Raw genomic sequence first — 19,538 nt, forward strand, 5'->3', positions numbered from 1 at the left:
AATAGACACAAATAAATAGATATGAAAAAAACTCTCTGAAAACAGTTTTCAGTGCAAGGCTCTGTGCAGCTGTGTGCAGTAGGTCTTGCATAGGGCAGTGTCTCCTATATTGTATACTTGACAAATCATTTGCTGTGTAAGAGGTTGTTCAGAAGTTGTATACATCCAAAACAAAAATGTTAAAGGAAAAGTCATAGCCTAACACTAAGCACGCAGTATGGTGTTGTAGAAGGCATCATAATTGTCATTATAGCATTAAAATCCCCTTTCAGTGGAGGGCAGGGCCTCTAACGCCCCTGAAGCCTGAGCCAGATAAGCCCAACTGCAGCATTCCAGTTTTGAATGGCCATGAAAGTGGTATTTATTGCTATGAGCACTAATAGGAGCCACCATCTGTGTTTCAGATAATGTTCTTGTTTGTTTTAAGGTATCAGGGTTTTCCGCAATTCATGTTTCCTTTAAAAAGAAATGACACATAATGTTTACAATTGGAAATAACTCCTTCCAGGATCTGAAGGTGAACTAGGAGGCGCACGGGTGAGTGGGCAGGGAGAGTCGAGGTGTGGCACTCCAGTGGAAATTCAGCCTGCGGCACTGCAACCAGGGACAGGGTGAAAGCTGGGTAGAGGCCCAGCGGACCAGAATAAAAGGCAGGCATATACTTGTAAATTCTGGATTTGTCATCTCTCCACAGCAAGTATCAAATATATAATGCTATCAATCGTAGAGCAAAGCAAGCTCTCGAAGCTAACTAAAGTGTATGATATTGCAGTAGATCTGTAGATGTACAGACTGGATGAAAGTATTGATCACTACTTTGTGTAAACATCTAGTGAGCTTTGTGTATTCATTATGTAACATGAACTAAAGGAAGAGGCTAAGAGTGGATGGTGTAGCAGACAGAGAACTTGTCAAACCAGATTGAATATTGTAGTTTGCGACCATCTCACTTTCAGGGTTGCTGGTATAAGGCAACAGGGTGATAAGAGACAATGTCAAGGATTTTGGGATCAGCTCATGGGTTGAGCACCAGTTGTACAGATGCATGCAACCAGCAGGTCACAGAATTGTTTGCAATCAAAACAATTTGGCAGTTTATTTTCAAAAGTGTTCACTCATCAATAGGATGCATTTACCCCACCAAAATGAAATATAGTTGACACTGAGATTTAGATGCACTAACCTAAACTTTATGAAAAGTATGGAGAAAATGCAGCGTTTTACAGTAGCAGTAGTTTAATCGTGCATTAACCAACAATTTACATTGTTATGAATTGTATGAATGGAATTGCAGTACTGTTAACCCACATTGGCCTTTGCCAAAAAGGATATAGTTTGCTTAATAAAAGTATCATCCCGATTACTTCTGGTTTGCAATTATTTTAAAAAGTACAAACTTTTCTCTTCTTTCCTAGCACTGTCAGAAGGCCTTTGGCAGTTTTGAGATTGGAGCAGATGATTAATGCTGCACTCTCCCTCTCCATTAGAACCCTTTGAACATTCAGTTAACAGAGAAAGATGGGTGGAGAGAATCATAAGTTTAGGGGAGGGAATGCATGGTGAGGTGTGCTTTCATTGAACAGGATAACTTAAATAGCTAGCTGTGCTACATAAGTGTCAATGTAGATAGAAAACCTACAGAATAGCATAGCAAATTGCTATGCAACACTGTTTATTTTATGCCTTGGTAAGCATGTGTATGTATGTGTACTAGCATGTGCGCTGACTAGGGGAAGGGAGGATGGAGAAGACGCAACTGAATGAATCTGGTTAAATGTGAGAGTAAGGGAATGAATGTGGGTGAATGTGTATGAAAGGAGGTGAATGTGCAAGTGCATGAATGCGGGTGGCGGGTGTGGATGACTGATAAGTTGTGCTGGCATTGAGGGGCAAGACACTGGCATATATCGGCGCTGCCAGCCGGAAACATGTTTTCTTACTGAGGCATGGCATTTTTACTGCATTATGGTCAAAGCCAACATGTTTTTGTGCATTTGTACGTGGGGAGGACCTTCATTGGTGCAGCCAACAAGGGCATGTATTCTTACAGTGGCATAACATTTTGACAAACCAACATGATGAGTGTTCTTATCGGGAGATACCGCCTTACTTGGTGCAGCCGGTTTGTTGCCATTGTAAGGCAACAAAGATGTTCCCTGTCGAGTGTGTCCGAACCAGTTCCTCATCTTGCAGCTTAGTTATGAGTCCTGCTGCACTTATGCCCCCCAGACCATAGAACTGTATCCCTTAAGCAGCAGGCTCTGCATGTGTGAGTAAGTTGAAAAAATTGTTTTGTTTCGAATGGTATGCAATATGTGTGTGTTTGTAAGTGTTTGGGTAAAGGTGCATGCTTGTGTGTCTTTATGTATGTTTGTGTGGCTGTGAGTCAATGAGTGTGTGTTAAAGCGTGATAGGTTCTTGTGCTTTGCATGAGAGGGGGTAGACACCATCATCATAAAAATAAGATTATGATAATGTGGCCATATGTTGTGGCATATCTTCAACGTGATTTATAGTTTGATTGCTGGCATATGTTGTGAGTGCAGCTTCATGAAAGTGATTTTACCTACATTGGTAGCATATATGGTGGGCACAGGTTCATGAAAGTTATTTAGCCTGGTATTTCTTGCATATATTGTATGCGCAGCTCCATGAAAGTGATTCACCATGACATTGCTGGCATATATTGTATACACAGTGTCATGAGAGTGTTTTAAAGTGACCATGCAGGCATATATTGTGAGTGCAGCATCAGGAAAAAGATTTACCATACCAATGCTGTTGGTAAATATTGTGGACACAGGCATCACGGAAAGATGTAAAATATGTAAAATGCTCCTTTGTATTGTTGGTGACCTGGCATATCTTGGATTTTTTCATGAGTTACCCCAGATTACCCATTGTAGATTATAATATTTTCTCAGTGCCCCATTTCAACCCATTATTTTAAAAATGTTCTGAGTGCCCTCCTACATTTTTTGGGTACTCTTGCTAAGCTTTCTTGCACTATTTCGGGTCCATCGACTGAAAATATTCAACAGCCGCAGCAGACCTTGTTTCATTTAGAATGCTGGTGCTGCCTCCACAACTGCTCAGCCACAGGAATCTGTGTATCACTATACTTTTCTGGCTCTGTATGAAGGCAACAAACAGGTTTTCTTAACTGAAAGGGATATCAATACCAACACCGCTTGTCATTTAAATAGTATTAGTTTTTGTTGTCTCAATATCTGTACATGAGTTGAGCATGAAAAAATGCAGGCATTCAATTAACTGTCAATAGTATTTAAAATGTGCAAACTATTATTAAGACACTGTGCTGTGCCTATATTTGATTGGTATGAAGCATGTAAACATGTGGATGTGTCCACCAGCAGAGGCCTCCACTTATTTTGTGTTAAGCCACTACCATCCAGGACTGTTGCCCAAAGACCTACCACAGCACCAATCTCACAAACAAGAACACACTCACGACCAAACTCAATTGGGCCATTGTCACACATAGATGCAAATACACGTGTGCACAATGTTTAATATAAAGAACGCCCTTCAGATCTGACTAATTCGGGTCAGCTCCTCCAAATCCATCTCATCTGACACGACACTTCAACACCACCCCTTATGTAAAGACCAAACTGTTATCAGAAATACCGGAGCGCATATAAAACTACATCCAGATATATCTCCATTGCATGCCTGGTAATTGAAGCCATCTCTTCCACCAAAACTTATTTCTTGAACACCCACTGACCTAAACTCTATTGGGTTGGTCTATAACCCATCACCCAGTTAAACCAGACTACTTTCTGAATCTACCATCACCCAACTTAAAATGGAAATAAGAGCTGCAAGAATTTGCCACCCCAACTAATACCAACACTACTGGATTTCTCCTTCGTGCTGGGTAGCAGACTAGAAACGTATCAGTTTGGTCTAGCTTATGAACTCCAAACGGCAGGACTCAAGTGCCCCGTAACTACCCTATCATTCCCTTTACCAATTAACCTTCTGACCTTTACATCCACTATCCTCTTTACACTACAGACATAGATCCTCATGCACATTGTAGTCTTACTAGAATCACCAACAGCACCTTAACCACAGTGGTGCCATTTAGAGCTCTCCTCATGGACCGCATCATCTTTGACTCTGTTATACCCACCTTCAACTCCCAAGTTTCACTGCCACAAATCATTTGGAATCCTACCAGACTGGTACTCGCAGCCTGCACCCATCGATATCTCAGGTTTTGCACCTGCCTCTCCCTCCACCCATTCTATCACCATTTAATGAAGAACCATGCACCAAGAGGTCACCAAAATACCAGAAGTGTTCTGTAGAAGACCACTATACATTTCATCGCATTGCATGTAAAGAGTTGCCTTGGATGCAAGGAGGATTTTGATTCATATAACCATCTCAGTTGGTTCAATTTGAAAGGAAAAAGGAAGTTGGGGAAAGCAGAGACCTTGTATTTGTATCTTTCTTGCAGAGTGTATTGACCTTTTGTGCATATAATTGTCTCCTGTTTGACAGTTGGAGACTGTTTCATTGAAATCAGTGACATTTGATATCTTTATGAAAATCACAAGACATTCTAGGCAGTTCATCACAGGACATCATAACACTTTGTAACATAAAATAAAGAAAAGTTCACCACAATATGGTTTGCAAAGTGTATCTTTTTCTTATTGTCAATGGGAGGTTACTGGCAAGTAACTGTGTAAAATGATGCGTGTGTGGTATCTTTTGCATGTTAAGAGAGTTCAGGGTGAACTAGGGCTTTCATGCATTGAAATTATCCTGTTACAGGTTTAGACAGTCTGAAACAAAACATTCTAAAAAAATTAATCTCTCATAGAGTACAATGTTTGTGGTACAAAGGTAATAATAGTTCCACCCTTTCAGTTTTGCTAAATCAACCTTGAGCAGGCCGAGAGGGTTGTAATCCATCTGTGCCCCGTTGGTCAGGGATGGAGGGAGCTGCTGACTTCACTGTTCCCCCTTGTTTTGAGAAGGCTAAAACCTGCAGATCTCAACAGTGCTTTGCCAACAAGTTGTAATCCTGGACATATGCTGCAGCAAAGCCTCTTCACAGAACCCTGCAGTTTCAGGTTGTCTTCTCTGGGACTTTGACTTGTCACTGTGATTAATAAGAATAAGGTGCAGATTTCCCTATTTTATAGGAATATTTAGAGATGAGAGCATACTCTGCTTTCAATCACAGTCATGCATCCTTTCAAACCTTTGACACCATTCGATCCTTGGGGGTTGACACATTCAAACCTTCCCAGGTTACACTGGAAGTGGATCCTAGTCACACCCTTGCCAAATCTAGTTCTGGTGGCCCTTGCTCAAGGATTCCTGGCTACGCTGTAGCTAGGTGATAGACTGTCGCATCTGTATCAGTTCCCACAAAAGAAACAGAGTTTAGCTGTGGAACTCCTTTCTAACTTCCAATGCAAAAACACCACATAGGGGCTCTTATCCAGGCAAAAGGCTACTGTTTCCTACTGTAAGTCGTTTGCAAGGCATTGTAGCTTAGTATATCTGCCACCACCATCTTGGGACTCTCACAGCTTACTTACTGAGCAAAGGTGCATTTGGGTTAAAAAATCCTGAGACAGTTGACGGTATGCACAACACAGAGTTGCATCCCTAACAAGGCCTTATATTGTGACTCACTGGGGGAACAGGTTGGTGAACAAGTTAAGTAAAAGCAAAATGTTTAAGGACTCAAGTCAGATAGTGCATAGGACTTTCTGCCCAACATGCTGAAGCTGTAAACTGCAATTGCCATTTAATTGAGCCACACAGTTATGAAAACGTATACATTTCTATTAAAACATGTTCATGTAAGAGAAAGCACTTAGTGCTAATGTCACTGAAGTCTGTGTTTGCGGGTAGGGTAGGAATAATATAAGTGTTTGGTGAGAAGCTGAAACCCCTCATTTGCTCTTATGCTCAATGTGTGTCTGTGCCAGGCGAGCATCTGTTAATGAGTGTAACTAATGTACTTGCTGTCTCTTCCAGACCACTTTGCGCATCAATGAGATCTTCGGGGTTGACCCTCCTCGTGCCTCTATCAACAGCCATAGTCACATATTTGCTACAGTGACATTCTCCCCACAGACTATGCAGACCTACCAGTGCTTGTTTGAGGTTGCCTTGGAAGGAATGGCCAGGTAAGAGACAAATCATCCTCAGACCTCTTTAGAAATGTGTCAAGGGTTCCCTGTTTAGTACATGGTACAATATTGTGTTTATATTTCAATCTTTTATTAAAAACATCTACTTCCTCCTACATTTTAAAATGCACCCCCAGCAACGTCTAAACTCTTATCATACAACAAATTGCCAATAAACCCCTTGAATGTTATTTCCATGACACTATGCTGCACATTTTAAAATCCAACCCAACCTTTTCATATCCTATCCCCGCCTATCTCTAAATAACTGCATCATGTACTGTCAGATATCATAAGTGTCCCAGCATCATGCCATAATGGAGAATGTGATTTGAACCTTTCTCCTTGAAATGTACACCACTGTATAGATGTGTCCCTTAACCATCATTGAGATTGGCTAACAGTTTCGAACTATTCGGGATTGCGAGTGGCATTAGTTCAATATGTATAAGTGCTGCAACCCACCCCAGAGTCCGACAGTTCCTTTTCTGATGTTACAGGACTTGGGGCACTCTGCCGTGAGGCTCCTTAAGTCCCACAAGCTTACATTTTTATTTAGATTTTTGAATTTGTTTGGGGTTTTTCAAACCTTTTAGTCAAAATTAGCAAAAAGGTTTTAAAGCCAGCAGCACGTGTCAATGGACAATATCCATCACTGACACCCACGACAGTTGCATGTGGTGACTAGGCACATGTCACAATAGTAAGACTGTTAGGAATGCTGGGGGCTGACCTGGAAGGCATGTTGCTTCAGAGAGCACAAACTATTCATGACGCAGAAGACCAGTCTGCCACCAGAAGAATGCTGAGGCTCCACAGATCCGGCACATATAGGGAGGAACCCAAGCTGGAGCCCCTCTACTGGTTCCAAGGAGAGCAGGCTGTGGAAGAGATTGCATTTCAGGAGTGCTTCTAGGTCTTTCAAGCAATAGGCACTCAGAGAAAAAGAGGAGGATTGATTCATCCGCCAGGCTACCTCCAATCAAGTGTAACAAATTCTTCTGCCTACCTTTGTGCACCCACAGTGGGGGGGTCAAAGGGGCTGGATGTGGCCTATTGCTAGTGAATGCTGAGCCCTTCACTTGGGCTCACACTAAGGCAGGGCAGGAGACAGTCACAGGAATGACCATGCCCTGCAAACCATACAGGATACACTGGACCCTCAAGTGGGTAGACACATGAGCACTGATCGCATCACCACTGCTGTGCATGACGGCGACCCCCAAAATGGTAAACCCTTTAGGGAGACTCCTGCTCACAAGGCTGGCACACTAGGAGAGCCATTCAAGTCCCCTAGCCGAACACAAACGTGCACCTTAGAAATGCAGGATTTACTCATTCCAAATTCACATGCTGGAAGTGCAGAGAGACTCAAGTTTATGTATCCCTCACATACACTGCCACAAACCCCATAGACCCCTCCGTGTCTGTCCTGCTCACAACTCGTTATTTACAGCTCCACGCAACTCCCTTGGGGGAAACGGGAAGTGGATAAAAACAACATCAGCGTTCAACTCCTCTGTTGTCTCTTCTTAATTTCTTTCCTTCTCTTTTTGGAAATCTGAAAACATACACAGAGCTTGCCAACACTAATAGCCTTCCCTCCTCACTGCTTCTCCACTCACAAACTACCTTAATTACCTGATCACCTCTGCTCACAGCTGAGAGGTCTATAATGCCTCAGAAATTATGTTCTCTTCAAATGGTATTCCTGAACTTTCTTACATTTTTCCTGTTTACTAAATTGCAGTTGCTTTTTTCTTTGGTACTCCGAATATCTCTCTAAGAATTATGCCTAATTTTAAAAACTAACATTAACAAAAGTTTCTTTGAAGTTCTCCACAAAGGCAAGTCTTTTCAAGGTCTTGCTTCACCGTGGACTTACTTTGCATGTAGTGTAAGTACACAGTAAACATGCCAATCTGTGCCTGCTTGGTCAAACAATATCGTAACGCGCCACCCAAGCTACCCCTACTATGCTTCACACGTCAGCTGATTTGCACCCCTGCTTGTGCTAAGCTGTGTACTGCCATTGATCTTATCCAGCTGATTTCACTGGGGGCGTGCCTCCAAAACGACACAGCATGAGGTGCTGTACTCAAAAAGCTTGTAAAGGCTCAGCAGGGTAACATCAAAAGTGGTTTATACTTTTACTTTACGATGCAGCAAACTCCTTCTAGCTTTTAAACAGTATTAAATCCTTAGATTCACTTACTTGGCTCTTTAACTACTCAACTACGAATCTTCCATTCACCTAGTACACAAATATTCAAATTCTTTTCCAACCAGTTTATCACCTGTATGTTCCTCGTAGCACACTTCTCCTGACTTATTTTAGATTCTCAAACAGGCCCTGCCGGCCTAACTATCAGAGCTACAACAAAAGAGGTTCATTACTCTGTTTCAGATGGAAGGCAGTTTTAAAATGTTTTCTGCAGGATTCTATGCTGCTCTCCAAATGTTCCAACCAATTACTGATCTGCTATGACTACTCTTTGCTTGGGAAGCTTCTCTCTGTCTGTAAAGAAAAACTGTTAAGGTGAATCAAGTATTTGTTTTAAGCTAAACAACCTGTTTGCCTCTCCTAATGGTAAAAACAAACTCCCACTTTATGTACCACAGTTCACTTCCTTTTCTTTGTACTTCGCCACAGGCAGTGACATCAGGGATTCAGGGAGGACAAGTGGAGACCCCACACGTGTCCATGACCTCACTAAAATCCAAGATGGCGGCAGACCTTTATGAAACTGCAGGCCATCTCCATCCCAGACCACATTATAACCAACATATGGCCCCATTCCTAGAATAGGTTAACACTCCGTATACAAGTGTCCTCACTATCCTTAAGCACCATCCAAGGGGAGCACAATTTATTATAAAAACGATCTTGTTCAGTCTGGCAGTGTTGGGAGTTTGCATGTGAGATGGAAGCAGTGTGTTTGGTGGAGAGAGTGGCAAGAGAGTGCAGTAATGTTAGGAGAGCAGGGGGGAGAGATTTGGAATTTTGCGGGAGGGTTTGTAGGAAGTTGGAGGAATAGTGAGTCATCTGGAGCAGAAATGTGGAGGTTGGAGGACATGTATTAAGGTGGTTGGAAGATGGAGTTTACATAGAGAAGAGGAATTGTTATTTGGAGGAAAATAGTTATTCGGAATTGGAGGAGGTGCACCATCACGGAAAGGGGAGTTACAAGGAGTTTAAAGGAAAGTTGATACTATTTAGAAAGAGGGCGAAGAAGCTTAGATTCCCTTAACATCTGTGGTGGAGAAATAAGAGATTGCGGGTGAAATACATTCAGTATACCTGAGAAGATGGGAGGTTTGCAGATGGTCCATCGAGCGAGAGCATGGAGGTTCAAGTGGAACAGTGCGGTGCAGGGAAGAAACTAGAGGAGGCACGAGATGGTGCAATCTCACTGGGGAGGTAACAGAGTTTACGCCAGCGGAGGTCAGCATGGACTTGGGGATCAGAAGCCTAGAGCATGCAGGTGGTCAATCGACCATGCATCCCAGGCCCCAGCCTCAAGTTCCTGGGAAAGTGGTTCATTACTAGGAAGAATTATCCAGTATTTTGACCTGCTGGAGGAGACCATCAGACTTTTCCAGGTCCAGAGAGCACCAGCTGCAGCAGGACTAACATCATACTCTACCAACGCAGGTTTGGGGACACCACAAACTCACAACATAAAGGCAAGGCTTATTGATTGGACAATAATGCAGGGCTCGACAGACCCCTGAGCCAGAAATGTTTTAAGCAACTTTCTTCATGATTTATGACCGACATTATCCTACATTATCCTACTATTCCTTTGTTATTCTTTTGTTTTGATGCGGTTCTCAAAATAAAACCACCTGTTTGTACTGAAACCTACCCTTGTACCAGCTTTGGTGCCTCCCTGTAAAACAGGTCAGTGATGGCAGTCGTTAGGCCACTGCCAGTGCTGGGTGTCGGTGCAATGCTGGCAGATTTGGAATCCTTCCTGCATGGGATCCTGGCCGTGTTTGCTAAAATACAACACTAACTGCTTGTTTCTCCCACCATGCCCACAGATCAGATTGGATCCAGAGAGCTGGTGCCGCATAGTTCTGTGAGACATGAGAGGCTGTGGTAATTGACCTGTTCAGCAGGGACTGCTCCACCAGTTCTGTGGAGTTGGGAGCAGCTGAGGTGGTACAATGTGTGGATATGGGTTTAATGTCTTGGAGGCTGTTTTGCTTCCAAATTGAGAGCCCAGGCTGTTGCAAAGATGGGTCGACACCCTTCTCAGATGAGAACAGGAGTATGATGTAAGGGAGTGGGTAGAACATTATTCCAGGCTTCAGGAGAACTTTGGTGATGCAGACAATGGTAATGTGAATATCGTAGTCAGGCTGGTAATCCTTGGTAACATTAAAGCAGTTTCCATTTGAATTTCAATCTGCAGTCACTTTGTTCTGTTAGTCATTTTGGTTAATCTTGCCCGACAGCCAATAGGTAGTCTCGCTTAGCTCCACCACTGGAGGAAGTCTTCAGATTTTTTTTTACTTCCTGTTCAAGTTATGGGAGTTCTCTAAAATTCTCCACTTGATTTGATGTTCTACATATCTTTTTCTGGAAAACTTCAGGTACGTTATTTCCTAGTGTGGTGAACGACTCTTTGACACCTCAGGGTTGAGGCCTGTGGAAGCTGTCTCTTCAGTGGATTACCTTTCTCCTGCAGATTCCTCATCTGATAGATATTCCCTCCAGCTTCCCGCTGCTTCAGAACGTTTTCGACAGGGGCATAGTGAACTTCGACCGGGCCGTTGACCTTCGATCCCTCTTGCTCGGCGTCTGGTCGTCGGCTCTGGACGTGACGTCAGGTGTCATATAAATACCGCGTCACTACACCCCAACCTCAGTTCCTTTTTTCCACGCGCTACCACGCTGCTTGGGAACACAGTCTTCGACTCACTCATCGCTTTCATCAGAAAACGTGTACTTTTTTCAAATCCTCGATGCGAGTTGTCGCTCGCTCGGGTATCAGGTTTCAACCGGTGTTCTGATTATGGCACCAAGATGTCCATCACTGACCACACAAGTTGTGTCTCTGGTGCCGCGGCACGGGTCACGGGACTGATGGGTGTCCATTGTGCGCCAAAATGCAACCCAAATCCCTAAGCGATCGAACTGCAAAATTCGCTCTGGGTCGACCGCCTTCAAAATCACTGGGGCAATCGACAGTTCGGTCTTCGGTGGACGAAACTAAGGGGCATACCCATGAGAAAGAACATAGGCGGAAGAAGAAACAGTCCCACTCGACCACTCTTCCTCCCAAAAGAAGAAAAGCCATCATCGGCACCGTCGGGACTCCCGAGTCGTCGACGGATAAAGGTAAGCCGTCAGCTGGGCCTACCGCCCGCCAACAGTGGGAGGATTTCAAATCCTCCATCCATGACATGTTCAAAAAGCATGCTGCAGTCGGCGTGGCTAACCCGCCCACGTAGCACGCTTCGGAGCCAAGAGCGGCGCTCAATATACCCGACCCCTCGAGTGCCCCGGTACCACAATGTCGTTGCTGATGAATATTTTGACACCGAAAGAGATCCAATGGAAGCCGGATTAAACCCACACATCCAAGGATGACGATGCTACGGTGTCTCAATCGCGATTGACAGTCATCCACACTAATGGCGCTGAGAGACAAACCCTTGACGGTTGTCGAGAAAACATTCACCCCACAACCCCGGTCTGAATCTTTCGTTATGATAGCAGGTATCTTCAGAGGTAATGACGCTGATGACCAGGGGGATGTCGACCCTATTTACTTGGGTTCAGGAGGGGTCAATTATTTTGATGACCAGAATCAGCCTTTACCACTGGCTCAAGGCCTCTAGGACTCCAGCGGTCGGGACACCTCCCCAGACCTCGAATTTCAGCAATCTCAGCCCTATCTTCATAATAGTTCTAAATTCAGGGCTTTAACAGAAAGGGTTGATACCCTGGGATTGCATTCATCTGTGGCGCCTGTACAGGGTTATGACCTTACTGACATTTTGGATGAAGGCCTCACCATAGAACGTAATATGCCCTTAAACCCGGCCATTTGCCGATCATTTAACAATTATGTGGCAGAACCCTTGTTCCATTACTCCCTTCAGCTCTACCATTTCCAGGAAATACAGGCCGTCTAGAAGAGACTCTTCATACCTCTCCTCTCACCCTACCCTGGAGGGACTTGTTATGCAGGCTGCTACTGTCTCTTCTAGACCTGCATCTTCTGCATCCACTCTGCCTCCCGATAGGGAAGCAAAAAAAGTAGATGCCAGGGAGCGCTGTTGAGCAGCATTAGAGATGGCAGCCTAGCTGTGAAGCTCCATCCCGGGCTCGATACTGAATACTTAAATATCCTTAACCGTGCTTTCTTCCTGCACAAAAGTTTGAAAACTTTGTGGAGGAAGGCATGGTGCAGCGACGTCTTGCTTGGTCTTCCCTTTCTTGATCTCGGGAAGATAGATCAGGGGCAACATGCTCGCCTAGGAAGCGAGACGACACAGAGCAACACGGATTCGATCCCTGGGTCTGCGCTTAGAAACCTCTGGGTATTAAGCGCGTTATAAATAACCAATAATTTCATTTTCATTTCCCTCCGTTCTGCAACGACATGTAATTCCATGGTGCAAGCTTACCGAGAGGTGCAGTGACTGTAGCCCGCGTTGGACTTTTGTGAACACAGACACCCTGCTGTTGGAGAGTGCGTGGCTTTGTCGGCCGCAGTGAGGGAGGAGCATCTACTACATGCCCTTAGGGAAGATCGAGATTCAGCTCGCCCGCGCCTGCTTTGGCGGAGGCTGCCAGCGCCAGCTAGGCTCTGGACGGGCCGGAGGAGAAGACCAAACCCCCCCCACCAAGGGTGCCTAGATCGCTTTCCCACTCGTTGGGGCACTGCAACGACATTGTATTTGCTGGGAGCCCCCGGCTGAGGGCCACAGACTGCACAGAGTGCGGTGCCCCCCACCTCTAGAGGTGGGATCCGGGTGGTGGCCCCCACAGCGACCGAGTGAGGGACACACTGTCGCAGAGAGGGGGTGTGGAGGGGTACCACTCTAACCACCCTCTCTGAAGAGGAGGGGGGACGCATCTGATATGCCAAACTACTGGTGCGGCCCGTGTCTGTCCCCCAGCCCCCACCAGAACATGACACCAATATCCTGTCATTTTGGGCGACACACTGGGCCAAAGGGCTGACGCAACCCGAGGCAGTCGCATGTGCAGCTGGGACGTGTTGTGGGCATCAAATCTATGCATGCAGCATGAGGAGGCTGGTCAGCTAATCCAGTATACCCATGTGAGTACACAAGACTCTCTCCCATTATCCAGCTGCATGGCCGCCAAGCGAATGCACTTCCCTGTGAGAAGGGGAGAGACTGTAATGTGCCCTGCTGCTATACGTTAAATCCTGGGCACCCAGGTGGCTTCTGCACCCTATACACATCCAGCGCCCTGGCAACGGCGGGACTGTAGACAAGTCCACAGAATCCTGGTGAGGAAGGAGGCCTTGTAGGGGGCCTATGGCGCATGGTACGGTCTTCCAGTACATGGGAGACTACAATCCATCCTGAATCTTTGCATGGCTAAATGTGAAAGGCACGAATAAACAGAAGCAACGCTGAGCTTTTACAAAGACCGACAATACATTGATGCCCCAATAAACATTGAATGTGTGTGTCTCGAACCAGCATGAGTCATTAACATTAAAGCTCAGTCACAGGGCCCTCATAGTTGCATATATGTATTGGAGGCTGTGGACCGGCCACCATCGCACCCCAGGACCCTAATACAGTGTTAAACCCTAACGGGTCACGCAGTGTGGTAAGCAGAGCCCTCTGGGCATAAATTTATGACACTCATTGCCATCTGTCGATAAGCTATCGTCATATAGGGGAAACCTTTCTGCTCTGTGCCCTTGCACTGCAGCTGGCAAAACACTTCCTTTTACAGACAGAGAGGCAGCCTGATCCTTATCCGGCCTCCTGATTTCAAACCTAATGTGGGCAGTATACGGGCAACAGCCGGGGCATAGCTAACAACACGACAGGGTCGTGAGACTGCCTGGCACTGGTACTTGTGAGGAAGTGGCCCGGCTGGCCAACTGCAAATCCCAATACAATCTGCTTCTTCTGGGGAAAGCAACTGAAGAGATCTGATTGGTCGGTGAGGGATACCTTCTTTACAATCTTTTGACGAAAATGATGAAGGGCGCAGGCGGGAACAAGAAAGGTCCGATGGATTCATTCGCCAACTCCCAGACTCCGGTGGCAAACTCATCAGCACTCCTGGCAACTGATGCACCATCAACGTCAACCAGCAATCCTAGAGAAAACCATTTACTAACAAAGGTGCAGTCTGGCTTATTATCCATAAATGTCAAACTTCATGATAATAGTAGCAACAATTGGGTCACTCAAATCAAAGCTGGAGAAGGAGAGCGCACGCATAACTGTCATTGAAGCCAGAAAAGGTGTGACTGAAGACAAGGTAGATCAGCACGATCGGGACACATCGCACCTAAAGGGAGAACTATCCAAGATAAGAGGCAAATGTGAAGATTTGAAATCGAGATCTAGGAGAAACAATGTACGTATTGTCAGAATCTTGGAATCCGCCTGCAAAGGCCAAATGGACATTTTTGTGGAAGCACTTCTCAAATCCCTGTTTGTCGCAGCTTCATTCTCTGAACATTTCCTGTTGGAATGTGCGCATCGCACCCGGGCCCAACACCTAAACCAGGGCCCCTCCCCAAACCATTATAGCGAGGCTGCTAAGTTACAGAGACAGAGACTTAATCCTGAGACTGTCCAGAGCACTGGGAACGTTGAGATACGAGGAAAGTAGTAGTCACATGTACCCGGATTTTGCAGCGGGGGTGCAAGCCCAGAGGAGGAAATATGACCCGGTGAAGACACAACTTAGATTAGACCAGATTCTGTATGCATTGATCTTCCCAGCAAAGCTGCAGATTCAACACAGAGGCAGGGCACATTTTTTCGAAAATCCTACTGAAGCTATTAACTACGTAGAATCTTCTATTTCGCTCCCACCTCGGTTCCGGGATGCAGACCAGAACAGAAGCCCGAGGCCCGACGATGAAAGAAGGGATCCTGCAGACTGAACTGTGAAACCTATGTATATCCTTTGCACCATAAGCTTGAGCAATCCGTTGGCACCAACGTATCAGTTTTAGAGTTGCCCGGGTGGTGGCGTGCGGTTGGTGGCTGCCATAGGTTTGCTGCAGCTTACGCACCTCGGGGAAAGTTCCATGAGTTATAGCGGGGGTACATCAGCCAGTTGGGGTCAATGGTGCGGGTGGAGGGATGGGTCGAACTATTAACCAGACCAAGTTTAAACCTGAGTTTGAAGTTGATATGTCAGGTAGAATGTGTGGGGGGGTTGTGGTGTGAGCAACCTTCATAGAAAGGTTGTATGTATGTTAGGGGGGAGGGATGGGGTTGTTTGAAGGAGTTAAAAGTTTTGAAAATAATGATCATGTTGAGAGTAAATGTATGATTAATAAGTGTGCACACATTATATTTGTTGGCAGAGTTAGTCGTATATGGCAGCTAAAGGACCCAAAGGTAGAGCGACGGCTGCAAATTAAGCTGCTGACCTGGACTGTCTGTGGCCTTAACAACCCAGTTAAGACAAGGAAAGTCAGTGCATGTGTGTCAAGGTACGGGCCCCAGACATTGATACTGCAGGAGACGCACGCTCTGCAGAATGTAAATGTCTCCTTTGCTCATAACTGGGGTCCTCTGAGATACTATACGGAATATTCCAGGCAGGCCAGAGGTGTCCTCACTCTTGTCCATCCCTTGTTGGGTTTCCGGTTTACGAGAAGCAGGGTGGAGTCCCTGTGTCGTTATGTGCTGGTGGGGGGCGAGGTAGCTGGCCATCCAATTGTATTGGTCAATACTTACGGACCTAATCTGAATGATCCGGAATTCTACCATACAATCGCTGACATGCTGGTCCCACTAGATGGGACCCGGGTGATATGAGGGGGATATTTTAATACCATTCTAAATACTAAATGGCACCAGTCCTCTGATGCTCCACAGGTGCTCATGAAAGCAGCACACACATTACATCAAATCTTACTAGAGCTCCCCCTCACGGATATATGGTGAACACTTCACCCACACAGCAAGAAGTTCACGTACTATTCCTCAGTCCATGACTCTGAGTCTCGTATAGATTATTGGTTATTAACTCCCCTGAGCATTTGATCTCTCTTCTGCCTTTGACACTGTCAACCATGCCATCCTGCTCAGCCATCTCCGTGAGAACCTGGGTATCACTGGTCAGGCTCTGGCTTGGCTGACTTCTTTCCTTTTTGACCGACCCCCAACTTGGGTCCTTCCTCTCTGCTATCTTTTTCTGTACCTGTGGTGTCCCCCAGGGTTCTAACCTGGCTGTTCAACCAATACCTGGCATTCCTTGCACACTGCATCGCCGCTCTCTGCCCCAACTTTCAGTGCTATGCGGATGAAACCCAGCTCATCTTCAGGCTACCCTCGGCCTCCTCCTCTCCTTCCCTCATCTGTGACTGTCTGTCTGCTATCCAGGAGTGGTGTGGCGCCAATGACCTCTGCCTTAATGCCAGTAAGACTGATATTCTCCTCATCGGCACACCCGCTACATCCTTTCCTGCTGCTCTCTGGCCGGCCTCTCTTGGCCCTCTCCCTGCTCCCAGATGCAAGGCAAAAAACCTCAGGGTCATCTTCGACTCCACACTCTCCTTCTCCCCTCACATCTCTGACATCTCTAAGAAGTTACACTACTAGCTGCCCCTCCTCAGAGGTATTCTTCCTTTCCTCTCCTTCCCCCAGAAGCTCACTGTCTCCAGAGCTCTGGTTCTCTCTAGGGTGGACTATTGCAACAGCCTCTTTCTAAATCTGCCTGCTTCTACTCTCTGCCCTCTGCAACTTATCCAGAACAGGACTGTGAGACTTGTCCTTGGCCTCAAGCACAGGGATCGTATCTCTCCAGGACTGAAATCTCTGCACTGGCTCCCAGTGGCTGCGAGGATTAAGTTCAAAACCCTCTGCATCGTCCACAAGGCCTTCTGGGGCCTGGGGCCTCAATACCTTCAACTCTCTCTCCCTAAATATCTTCCTTCTCGAGCTCTCCGCTCATCTGCCTCCAACTCCCTCAAGGTTAGTCGCTTCTCCAAGCAGCGAGTTGGTGGTAGATCTCTTTCTTCGGCTGGTGCCTCCCTTTGGAACAGCCTCCCTGCCTCCCTTAAACTTGAGGAGAACCATCTCTGGTTCCGGAAGCACCTCAAAACCTTTCTCTTTGCTTCTGCTTTTTCTCCTCCTCTCCTTTGCTGACCTCTTAGCTGTAACCGGAACTGCACTGGCTACCTGGACACCCTCTGATCTCCGGCCCAGGCCCCCTGCCCCCACCAGCGTCACACAACTACATTGCCCTCCCGGTGACCCCCGCACTTGGGGACTGTTTCTGTAGCCCTACAGTCCTCCCTACCAGCCCTTGACACCTGATGTCTGCACTTACCCATGCACTTGCCACATGCTAGCCGTTACTTACTTACTGTTTATCGATTCCCACATACTGCACTGTCCCTGTCACCTTCCCACACACTTGCGCGATCTGAATGACACCTAGCCTAGTAGAATCGTTGTCTGTCCTCCCTCTGTTCCCCTCCCTTGTCGCGTCGCGCCTTGAAACACTTGTGTATAGGCATGTTATAAATGTCATATCATATCATAATCATAAATATGGTTCAGAATTGTGTTATCCTCCCACGCACATTGCCCGACCACTCTCCGATCTCTTTGACCCTTGAGCTATCTGACTCTCCACCACAGGCACCACGATCGAAGTTGCCTTTCGCTATACTAAGAGAAACCCAGCGTGACCGAGGCCCTATATGTTGAAATCACTGAATTCTTTGCCATTAAGGTGGGATCAGTCCGTACCCATACAGTGCTCTGGGAGGCATTCAAAGTTTGGGTTAGGTTCATTATTATGGCCAAAACCTCTGGATCACTCAAAAGTATTAGAAGGGAACTAGGCCAAGTTGAAACCCAACTCAGGGAAAAGGAAAACAAATATGTTAAGGCACACAAGGAGGAGACCCTTGCACGGATACAGGAGTTAGTGGGTGAATTCCACAAATTAGCAGATAGGGAGGTCTTATATATGGCTATCCATGCTAAGGCTCAAAGATATGGAGAAGGGGACAAAGACGGTAGATTACTGGCGAATCTGTTAAAAGCTGAGAACTATTGTAGCTCTGTTACTGGGTTTCAGGTTGCAGATGGTACGGTTACGACTAATGACAAAGACGTCAATGACACTTTCACACAATTCTTCTCTACTCTATATTCCCATCGAGATGAGGTCACAGAAGACAAACTCTCCCGATACCTAATTGCATTGGGACTCCCTACGCTTTTGCCCGAAGCCAAACTCACTCTAGATCAACCTATAACACAAGACGAGATTGTCAGTGCCATTCGGTTATTGGCGTCTGGGAGAGTGCTGGGTTCGGATGGCCTGGGGATTGAACTGTATAAGGAATTCCATCTGGAGCTGGCACCTATCCTATTGGGGGTGTCGGTGGAATCCATGGAACAAGGTACACTCTCGCAGTCAATGCGCGAAGCCACTATTACAGTGTTACTTAAACCACACCGACCCCTGCATGATGTGGCCTCGTATAGACCTTTTGTTGTTGATTAATACGGATGCTCAAATATTCGCGAAAATCCTGGCTTCAAGGCTTCTCCCAAGTATGCCCCAATTGGTGCATCCGGATCAGTCGTGCTTTATCCATACGCGATCGACCGCGTTGAATATTCGTCGCCTATTCGGGGTGACCATGAGGTGAGTCCTCATGCGACAGCGATAGTGGCCGCCCAAGGCACCGAAAAGGTATTTGACTCTGTGTCATGGAGATACTTGTTCATGGTGCTGCACTGTTTTGGGGTCGGCCCTTACTTCCTGAGCTCTGTACGACTTTTGTATTCCAACCCAGGAGCAAAAGTCCTAACAAAGCAGACACTTTCAGCACTTTTCTCTCTCGGGAGGGGCCCTAGGGGCTCATTACTGTTTGCTCTTACTATTGAGCCCATGGTTGCACTAGTTAGGAAGGTACATAGACACAGGGGGATTAGAATAAACGGTCCTCCGCAGATTATATCGTTATATGCCGAGGATACCCTCCTATACGTCCAGGACCCTGAACACAATCTTGCATCAATAATGAACGACATTCATACATTTTCCCGTTATTCAGGCCACAGAATAAACGATTCTAAATCGGAATTGTTCCCCATTAGACCTATTACCACGCATCCACCTAACATAGG

The 19,538-nt window shown here is 46.1% G+C and overlaps 1 protein-coding gene across 1 annotated transcript in view; it reads left to right on the forward strand.

The window, feature by feature from the left end:
* The window catches only part of HYDIN (HYDIN axonemal central pair apparatus protein), a 3,273,799-nt gene that overhangs the window by 2,605,662 nt on the left and 648,599 nt on the right, over window positions 1-19,538 (forward strand). Inside the window, exon 61 of the mRNA XM_069654775.1 lies at window positions 6,034-6,185. Within this exon, the coding sequence (XP_069510876.1) occupies window positions 6,034-6,185 (152 nt within the window). The remainder of the gene's footprint in view (window positions 1-6,033; window positions 6,186-19,538) is intronic.

This window comes from Ambystoma mexicanum, chromosome 1p (assembly GCF_040938575.1).
Source record: "Ambystoma mexicanum isolate Mex_15411 chromosome 1p, UKY_AmexF1_1, whole genome shotgun sequence".
Taxonomy (NCBI): Eukaryota; Metazoa; Chordata; class Amphibia; order Caudata; family Ambystomatidae; genus Ambystoma; species Ambystoma mexicanum.